The 11251-nt window shown below is 31.2% G+C and overlaps 1 protein-coding gene across 1 annotated transcript; it reads left to right on the forward strand.

Moving 5' to 3' along the window:
* The first annotated feature begins 6 nt into the window (after positions 1-6).
* On the forward strand, positions 7-2299 carry LOC113783357 (U-box domain-containing protein 38-like). Its single transcript, XM_027329470.1, has 2 exons — positions 7-1033; positions 2154-2299. Exon 1 carries the CDS (start codon positions 60-62, stop codon positions 1023-1025), a length of 966 nt encoding a protein of 321 aa, XP_027185271.1. The 5' UTR covers positions 7-59; the 3' UTR covers positions 1026-1033; positions 2154-2299.
* Positions 2300-11251: the final 8952 nt, after the last annotated feature.

An 11251-nucleotide genomic window follows, 5' to 3' on the forward strand; every position in this document is an offset into this window, starting at 1 on the left:
CAGAAACAGTATACGATGAAGCTCTGGGTACACCGGATGGAATTGGTACTGGTATTGGTATGGATGAAATGTTTGTTACGAAGTTCAAGAGTTTGGATGTGATGGAACAGGAGGAAGCAGTGATTCTTTTACGAAAAACCACTAAAGCAAACGATGAAGATGCTAGGGTAAGACTCTGTACCCCGAAGCTTTTACAGGCGATAAAGCCTCTGCTGGTTTCGAGATATCCAATTGTGCAGACGAATGCAGTTGCTTCGATTGTGAATCTTTCGCTTGCTAATGTGAATAAAGTGAAGATTGTTCGATCTGGGATGGTTCCGATTCTGGTTGATTTGTTAAAGGGTGGATTTGAGGAGTCTCAGGCGCATGCCGCAGGTGGGATTTTCAGTTTAGCTCTGCAGGACGAGAATAAGATGGCGATTGGGGTTTTGGGAGCTCTGGAGCCATTGTTGCATGCTTTGAGGTCCGGGACCGAGTTGACTCGGCGTGACTCGGCCTTGGCGTTGTATCATCTGAGCATTGTTAGTAGCAATAGGGTAAAGTTGATTAAGCTTGGAGCCGTTGGGATTTTGTTGGGGATGTTGAGGAGTGGGGTTTTGGTGGGGAGAGTGGTGTTGGTGGTTTGCAATTTGGCGGTGTCACCGGAGGGGCGGTCGGCGTTGTTGGATGGCGGCGCGGTGGTCAGCCTGGTGGCAATTTTGCGGGATGGAAGTGAGTCTGACTCGTCCGAGTCAACACGTGAGAATTGTGTGGCAGCTTTGTACTCACTGAGTCATGGGAGTCTGAGGTTCAGAGGGCTGGCCAGGGAGGCGAGGGCGTCCGAGGTGTTGCAGGCGGTGGTGGAGCATGGAAGCGACCGGGCCAGGGAAAAGGCGAACAGGATATTGGCGGTGTTGAGAGGTAGAGATGGGGAGGAGGAGAGCGGAGAGATTGATTGGGAAGCGGTGATGGAGGGTGGACTGAGTCGAACTCGGCACCGAGTTCCTGCTAGGTATTCAAGTGGCCTTAACTCAACCGAGTTCTGAGTGAGTGGTTACGTAAAGGTGTAATAATTGTAGTTACTTTTTTGACTCTTGTCCTTTAAGCTTTTTAGCTATTAGTATTTGGTTTGGGCTAAGTTTGATTTGGACCAAATCTTTTGCTGTTTACTATTTCCTTTTGGTAAAGTTTTGTTTACTAAGAGGTGGGGCTAGTGGGAGATTGATTTGGATTGTACCGGTTGTAATTATTAGTATTAGAATGTAAAGAATATTTTAGGCTTTGAGAGAGTTTACTTTTCCTTAAAATTATATTGTATACTACTTGTCAAAGAAAAATTGTGCATGGCCTTTGTTTAAAATTAATGGGACAAGTCTTTATTAAATTGATTGGTGGACTAATGTTAGGTCTTTTCATATTTTGGTACAAATTGACCAAGCTAGGCTTGCCTACCAAACTCATGGCCATGAAATCATGGTTCCTGATGTGTTTCAATTGGGCCATACTTTGAGTTGTTTGATGTTGATTTCTAAAAAAAGTTGCATAGTAAGTGGAATAAAGTCTTATCCATCTGTTAACTTCATGTATATTTGAGCAAATGGTGCAAAAATGTTACCTGACTATTAAAAGCGCAACTTTTTGGTCATTCGATTACATATAGGTCACGGGGAATTAGTCGGATTCTGTAAGGATTGATCCGGACACCCTTGTGTCGACAAAAAAAAAAAAAAAGATTACATATAGGCATTAAATTCTACTGAAAATCACACGCGTGACATGTGCAACGGGATTTAGGTACAAAGTAGGCAGGTGTGTTTGATAAAATTAAAATTTAAAATCTAAATTTGAATTTATTAAATTATTAAATTGTTAAGTATTAATTAATATATTTGAATGCACATCATATTCTGTTCAATTTTTTATTATTAAACGGTTTGAATATGTTAAGATTTGAATCCATTAAATTTAAGTGTTGAACTGGATTATCAAATAGGGCCTTAGTCTTAAAAATAAATTGCACACAAAATTGGTCGACTTTGTTGTCTTCCTTCTTTAGGCATGGTATTAATTTTTTCCAATTACTAGTTTTCTCCCTGCGAAACAACAAAAATCTTGAAAGCACAAACAATTTCCAGTATCGATTTCTCATGGTGACTTAGATGATGTCCATACAGAACATAAAAGCAGCTGGATCGCGCTCAGCCCTCCGCATGGACTTCTTTCAAGTCGATCAGGATGATATTTTCGTCTCTTCAACTGAAGACTTCGGCATCATTAGTTTTAGTGCAAAGAGGCCCAATTTTGGGAGTGAAGACCTTTGTTTCGAAAATTAGATATGAGTTAGGGACTGGTGTAATTTAGTTAAAGTCTTTGATCCTTTAATATAACTAAGTTTTACCCCAAGAACATCGCTCTTTCTTTCAAAATTAGCCTAAAAGAAAATTTGGACATTTTTATGATTTCATCCTTCAATGATCACTCGTACAAGCCATGTATGTGACTTTCCCGTGGCCTTATTGCCCAAATTTAACAAAATGACTAATAAGTTACGTTTAAAGAGTTGACTAACATTTTTGTCTGAAAAAAACTTGAGTGACATTTTTAGTTAAGAAAAAAATTTTCAGTGATGAAAAGCGATAAAAGGTAATAGTTTGATGATATTTTGCTCGGTTTACTCTAGGGATAATTTCAGAAACCTCCCTTGAGATTTTTGATAATTTTACCTATTACCCTCGAGATTTTCAATATTACACTTACCTCACTAAAATGGCCATAGTAACCTTAACATATCAATATTTTTTCATGCAAATAAATATTCTGTTCCTAATCTTTTGCATGTGTATGAATTTCACACAATTGGGCATTAAACGCAAACAAAAATAAGGTTCACTCACAAATTAACCAATTATACCATAAACATAATTTTAAACATATTACAAATTAATTTTAGTTTACTTGGAGGATTTAGAGATGAGTAAAAGAACACATGGGTTTAAGGTTTAAGAAGGATGGGATTGGTGTTAGTACTCCAACATTTGAAGGATAAAAGTGTTATATTAATGCAGTTGGTGAATTTTTTTGAATTTAATACTACTGATTTTTTTTTCTTTCATTTATATTGAGATTTTAGAATTTAGAGAGTAATGGTGGTGGTAGTAGTAATGGTGGTGGTAGTGGTCATGGAGATAGTGGTATTGATTTGGGATGTGGGAATATGGCAGGTTTAGAAAAGTAGAGGTAAGGGTTGGATGTGAGTTTGCAATGTTGTATATGTTTCAAAATTTTTTAAGAATTTTATGAAAAATTAAAATGTATTTCATAATTTTATGAGAATATTTTGGGTTATTCATTCAAAAATTTGATCACCGGATAGTTTTCGTTACCAAAATGGTAACATGAAGGGAGATATGTGTAATTTTTGAAATCTCAAGGAACTAGACAAAATTATCAAAAACCTCAAGGGAGGTTTCCCAAATTATCCCTTTGCTTCTATATATTTTATTTGTGGGCCATGATGCAATGGCCTTTAATAATACTTAAGTTTTTGTTTGTTTCTGCAATTTCATAAGTTTACTACTATTGCAGCCTTGACAAATTTATAGCGACAGTCTTACATGGTAAGCTATATTGATAGCGAAAGGGGAGAAGCGGTCCATCAGATGCCTGGTGCCATCATTCTTAGTTCTTGAGAAATATTTTGTGCCGGAGTATCTCATAAAAATTCTATTTTTAATGTTGTATTTGAATTTTGGAATTAACGCAGGTTTAGTCCTAATATTCGGCACGTATGTTAAACTGATTTCTAATGTTTCAACTAAAACAAATTTGGTTCCAAAAATTTCAAATATTATGCACATTTAGGACAATTGACATAAAATCAATGATGACTAACATTCAATGTCAAATTATTAATAGCTTTGATTTTACACTTTTATTCCTGATGTTTTAAATTTGAATCATTATATTCCCTTAGGTTTTTGATAGTGATATTGATGGTTTTAGAATGAAAAGACGTACAAATTGGATTGGAATTGTGTTGAAAAATGGGAGAAGTTAAAGTAAACTTCTTTATTTTCTTTTTTTTTTAAAATTTTATGTCATTTATTCATCCCATTAATTTCTCGTAGATTTCTTGTCTTTCACATAGCTAATCTTAGATTTGGTGTAATGAATGAATGTATTATTTTGCACTATGATGAATTAATTAATAGTGAATTCTACTATTTTTCATATGTAGTAACAATTAAACACTCAACTAAATATCCCTTAAAATATAAAGATCATGTATTATATGTAAGTTATATTGTTCGTTTTTCCTTTTCTAATTTCAATAGGTTATAAATTGAGTTTCCGATGAATTTGGCATTTCATAGAATTATTTGAATCGTTCACCAACATTACCAAGGTAAATAAATAGTAACATAAATATCTTAAAGCTACACTATTGAACTTGGATTTAATAGGGAGGAAAAACAAAAAAAAATAAAGAAATTTTTCCAAAAATTATGAAAAACACTTCATTTGATACTTAGGTTCACTGGTTTTGATAAGCACAATTATTAAATAAAACCATTTGTAGCTTTTGTGTACTAGTCATGCAAGAACTTGTGTAGCAATAATTAATAAAATTGCATATTAAACTATAATTCTTTTTCTTTTTTTATACTAATTTTTGTTTTGTATATCAAGTGTGTATTGTTATGTTTATATAAACTTAAAATTGACTTTTATTTTTTTTCTTATACTGAGTGTAAAATCAAAGTTGTTAATTAATGGCAATTTGATTTTGACTATTAGTTATTATTGATTTCCAGTCAATTGTTCTAAATGTGTCTAAAATTCGAAATTTTAGAGACCAAATTTATTTTAATCAAAATATTAGGGATCATTTTGGCACGTAGGCCAAATATTGGAGACAAACTACGTTTCTTCCTTCAAAGTTTTGTTCTCTCTTAATGTTTTGCTCCGATATTAAGGAATCTAGCGCGACAATGCTTGTGTAAAGGATACACACCTTATAATTGGGGCTGGAACAATAGGTGCCCGATTAGACCAGATAGGATGCATGCGTGTTTTTTTTTCCCTTTTTTTCTATTGGAGCAAATTTTAATCATTGTTGATTTCTAGTCAATTGCCCTAAATATGCTTAAAATTAGAAGTTTTGGAGACTAAATTTGTTTTGATCGAAATATTAGGGACTAATTTCACACATAAGCCACACTTTGAAGACCAAAATTGCATTTCTCCGGTGAAGTTTTGATTTCTTTCTAAATATTTTTGCTCCGATCTTAAGACATCTTGTGAATAAAATAGCACATGAATTAGCTTTTTATGCAAAAAATTTTAATCTTATGGAATCCCTATGGAATTTTCTACCCAAATTTGTTAAATAAATCGTATTGGACGAATTCTAACAATTTAGTTAATAAAAATTTTTCTTTTTATCAAAAAGAAAGAGACTTCTTGCCCAACATTGATTGCGTAAAGGACACACACTTTTCAATTGGGAAGAGTGACCGGTTGGACAACAATAGATGGTCGATTAGACCTGATAAGCATGCCTGCGTGTCATTGATTTATTTTTCTTTTTTTTTTTGGAGCAATCATGCTTGTGAGCTGTGATATATTCAGTTTGAGTATAAGTATTCTTTTTTCAAACTTAATTTTCGTCCTAAAGTTGCTCCACTTTGAGTTGTTATTTGCCTACGAAGAGAAGTTACAAGGTTCAAGACACTTATGATTTTCAAGTTGATCTTTGCCTTTTCTTCCTTTTCTTCTTCTTTTGCATCAAGTAATTTTGAAGTATGCCTAAGCCTTTATTCATGAGTGCGCACGATCAAGATAGTTGTTGTATCTTTAGAGTGATCGTCTATAAGATTTTTTGCACCAAAGTTTTGCAACCAAGATGATTAATTTTTTTGAAAATTAAAGGTTTATTAATCAACCAGATTGCTGGAAATCGTCCAGCACCAACTATTTGACAAAAGCTAGGGGGAGTTTCAAAGAGATTCAAATAGGTTGGATGTTCTAGCAAAACTTGCTAAACTATGCGCAACCTTATTTAAACTATGGTTAATTAAACAGAATTAATTAGTTAAGAGCAAGTAATCCAATTGATGTTACAATATAGTATAATTATTTATTTTTGATATGAAATATAGTTATAAAAAAACATTAAGTTAATGATACTGAATAATTCACTTAAGGAACCTCTTAATATATATAGTCTTCAAGAAAAGGACACCTAAGAAATAGTAAGTTACGATTAAAAATGTAGATCCAATCAATTGAATCAAAATCAATTGACGGGATGTACAAATTATAGAATTTACTATGTTGGTCAAGACCGTAAATTTATTTTTCATAGTACAAAAAATAGTAGAAGCATAAAAATTACAAGTATAAAAGTTAAACAAGTATTTACACCAATACAAGAATCCCAAGGATATTGAATATTGAATATGCACTAATATTACGATAATGAAATGAATTAAGAAATGTATATGTAAAAGGAGGTAGTAGCTCTCTTTGATATGAAAAAAATGCACTTTTAGTCCTCAAAATCCAACAATATGCACTAAATTGCTTCTCAATATTTCCGCACAAACAAATGTAGTCCTCACTATGTTGAATTTTGATGAAATTTATCTTTAGTATTTTATAAAATCTAATAAAATTTTTTTGACATGAAGGAAAAAATTCGTGAAATTGGGTAAAGAATATAGAAAAATTATACAACAATCATCAAAAAATTTTACAAACTCTAAAAAATGTAAAATAAGTGTAAGATAATCACTTTTGACCAAATGAAATTGATTGATAGACATGCCAAATTTATAGTTCGCATATAAAAGTGTTCAATAATGCATGTACAAATTATAATTCTTAATCATTTTTATTTTAAAAAAATACAAAATAAATTATAAAAATCATGTCTTTTCTAAAGCTTTTTAACTATTATCTGGTTTTGGCTAAAGTTAATTTAGACTAAACATTTTTTTTTATTTTCCTTTGGTGAAGTTTTATGTAAGCAAGTTGATCGATTTGGATTTTAGTTGTAATCATTGGAATGTGAATATTAGTAATCCTTTAGATTGTGTGAGAGTTCACTTCTGAGTTCTGACTCAGATTATTGCACACTTGTCAAAGAAATTGTGCATGAAGTCTTTGTCAAATTGATTGGTTGGCTGATCTTAGGTCCTTTAGTATCAGTTGTTATCATATTTTGGTACAAATTGACTAAGCCGGGGTTGCTTGGGTTACCTGTGGGATACCTTTATGGTGGGAACCTGTCTATGGTAGGAAGACGGAGACGTTAAATTGTTGTACAGCGCGTGGAGAGGATATATACAAGAACCGTCTGCGGATGCAACCAAAAAGCACACTGACTTCCGTACGAGTTGGGGCAGGAAGTGTTTTTGCATGTTAAAACCAGAGGCATTTATGTATTTGTAAATGTACCCATTACGACTGGAAAAATATTGCAAATGCCTTGGACAAAAAATGTGCATAAAGAAGGTACCGAAATTTTAAAAAATAATAAATGATTATCGCACACGCGTGGGGGATAATAATTTGGAAGAAGGAAAAGTGGAGGTAAACGAAAGGATTCAAGCCTTCATTATATTTATATACATATATAAATTTAGTGACCAAGTGTTCAGCTTAAGCATCCGGGAAAATGGTCCCATGACTATCGTTATGGTAAAAAAACTTATTAGAATAGGTTATAATAAATTTAGCAACCATTTGATTACCTGTTGGACTTATCCACTTGAATAGGATTATGCGTAAAAATAAGGAAGTAAGTTTGTCATCTAAAATTGTAAGTTAACGTAATAAACTAGTAATTTTTGTAGCCCAAAACGTGAATTGAAAGTATTACGAAACATACTTTTTAAAGAGATAAATTACAATTTTTATCCTCAATATACTTTTGAGAGAGTAAGTTTATTTGAAGTAATAGTATGTTTTTATACATAAATAATCATTTTTAGTTATAACATAGTAAATTTGATTAATGACAAAAACATGCTAATTTATGGCAAAAATTCTCTATTATGCTTAAAAACTTATGCCAAGCCCATATTTTATTGTTATTTAAAATAACACTAAAATGTTTTATTAATGATTAAAACTGAGTACCTTACTTAGTAAGTAATGTTAATATACTTGTATAAATACTTGATTGTATGTGAAAAAATTAGTATTTTTAAAATTTATACATAATTAAATTTTTTCTGTTGCAGTTTAAAAAAAAAGTAAGCGAAATTTTTTTTTGCGCAGAGCACCAAAATCCACAAGTCAAAATAGTTGGTCTGAAAGGGAAAGATACAGCTGAATAGCATTGTTTAAAGTACCAAATAAATAGATGTAAAATGCTGGTTAAAAACTGGTACTTTGACATATAATAAAGGAAAGTCATAAAAATCAGGCCATTTATGGAAAAAAGGTTTCATTAATAAAAATTCCAACTCTTCACGGCTTTCTTACCAGTCCTCCAAAGCATGAGCAAAGTGCCAATAATTGAAATAGTAATCTTTTCGATTTATACAGAATTAATTTACTTTTTGCAAATTAAAAAAAATAATTGAAATTTTTTATCAGAAAGCACATAAGTCAAAAGGATTGGTCTAAAAGGGAAAGGAATAGCAGATATGTACAGTACTTGTATTTCACGTTCGAAGGACTACAATGCTGTTTTTGACAATACCCCGAAAAATATGGAATGCAAACGGAACCGATTCTTCATTATTTAAAATACCAAATCTGTGATTGTGTTTTAACTGTTATCCATTGGTATTCTAAAGTATCATTTTTTCATCCAATACCACCTCTTTAACACCCGTTTTCCCTTAAAAAATTTATTTATTGGATGAAAAAAAATAAACCTTGTATGCAATAAAACACTAGCTCTTTATGCCTTTCCTCCATTATAAGAACAGAGTACTCATTTTTCCCTAAAAAAATTAATGGATAAAATAAAATAAAATAAACCGATTTTAGGTTAAAACACTAGCTTTTTATGACTTTTCTCCATTATAAGAGCACAGTACCCATTTTCCTCATCAAAAATTTTATTTATCGGATAAAATAAAAATAAACCCGTTTTCCCATAAAACACCAGCTCTTTATGACATTTCTCCATTATAAGAATAAAGTACCCATTTTCTCACAAAAATTTATTTATCGCCTAAACTTAAAATAAACCCATTTTTTAATAAAATACTAACTCTTTAGCACTTTCCTCCATTATTATAACACAGTACCGATTTTTGCATAAACAAAATTTATTTATCGACTAAACTAAAATGAAATCCGTTTTCCAATAAAACACTAGTTCTTTATGACTTTTCTCCATTATAAGAACAAAGTACCCATTTTGTCATTAAAAAATTTATTTATCGGCTAAACTAAAAATAAACCCATTTTTCAATAAAATACTACCTCTTTATCACGTTCCTCCGTTATAAGAACATAGTACCCATTTTTGCATATAAAAATTTTATTTATCAGATAAAATAAAATAAAATCTGTTTTTCAATAAAACACTAGTTTTATGGCTTTCCTCCATTATGAGAATAGAGTACCCATTTTTCATAAATAAATTTATTTATTGGATAAAATAAAAATAAATCCATTTTTCAATAAAGCACTAGCTACTTTTGGCTTTCCTCCATAAATTATCTATTTTCATACGTTAATTTATTAGTTAGATAAAATTAGAATGAAATTAGGTTGAACAATAAATTACCCTTTACGATGAAATTGAAATACAGAAAAGTAACCCATAGCAAGTTTTAATTCCATTTCCAATACAAAAATATGCTACAAATTCTTTTGGCAACCGCAAGACACCTCATTCATAAAGTCTCAAGAAACCTTTCCAACCATTAAGCAAAAGCAATTTATTCATTCTAAATTTTTAGCATCAATTTGATTATCAGTTGGACGTATCCACCTAAATAGGATAATATGTATTTTCTGGGACACAAGACATAATAGGAATTAAACTTGCATTAATGTAGATCTAACAAAATCAGAGAAATAGCATAACAATTAATACAATAATAAGAATAACAGAGTTGGTATAACAAAATTAGTTTAGTCTACAAATTTATTTTTTTCTGCAAATAGTTCGCGAATATGACATTCAATCACCAAAAAAAAAAGACATCTATATCTATCTATATGTATTGCAGAGAGAATTTTAGATAAGGAGCTTTCCAAATTGTCAAAAGTTCGAATACTATTTTATTACAATTTTACATTTCTAAAATTAAGAAATGTTTATTTCACAACTAATCCTTTAATTGCTCGTACAAATCCTATAATCATGCTCATGTTTTTCTCACATTTCCCTCACATTTTCCCCACTAACCAATAAAATTAAAACTCCCGAATTTTAACTAACAGATAATAACCAACCATGTCAAATTAATATCTGCAAATTCCAATTAACATCTCACATTTACTGCTGACTTTACTGATAGTATTAACTAACAGTTATTATTGACATTCACAACTCACACTTACCACATTACTCATAGTAATAACTAACTGTTAATTTAAGATATTCGCAACAGCGAAAGTCACTTATCCAAAATTTATGAGCATGTTGAAATAATAATTTTCACAATTCAATGTATTTTATTGCCATAATATAGTTTACTCTCAGAATCATTCACAAAATTGCTGCACACTAATCCAATTGACCCATTTAATTTGCTATCATATAAACTCAATACAGTGAAAAAATTACGTATCATACATTTTTTCACTAAGAATAAATCTCAGTTACAAACATTTCAGTCAGTGACAAAGCCAAGATTTTTTTTCTAGAGAGGCTAAAATGGATACTCAGTTTTTATAATGGAGAAAAGTCATGAAGAGTTAGTGTTTTATTGAACAATGGATTTATTTTAATTTCATCCGATAAATAGATTTGTTTATGCAAAAATGGGTACTCTGTTCTTATAATGGCGGAAAGCCATAAAGAGCTAGTGTTTTATTGAAAAATCGAATTTTCATGTATTTTATCCGACAAATAAATTGGTTTATGGGAAATTGGTGTTAAAGAGGTGAAATTTTTCTAGAGGGGCTGAAATGGGTACTCTGTTTTTATATTGGAGGAAAGGCATAAAGAGTTAGTGTTTTATTGAACAATGGATTTATTTTTATTTCATCCGATAAATAAATTTGTTTATGCAAAAATGGGTACTCTGTTCTTATAATGGAAGAAAGCCATAAACAGCTACTGTTTTATTCAAAA

The sequence above is a fragment of the Coffea eugenioides genome, chromosome 9, assembly GCF_003713205.1.
Source record: "Coffea eugenioides isolate CCC68of chromosome 9, Ceug_1.0, whole genome shotgun sequence".
Classification (NCBI taxonomy): Eukaryota; Viridiplantae; Streptophyta; class Magnoliopsida; order Gentianales; family Rubiaceae; genus Coffea; species Coffea eugenioides.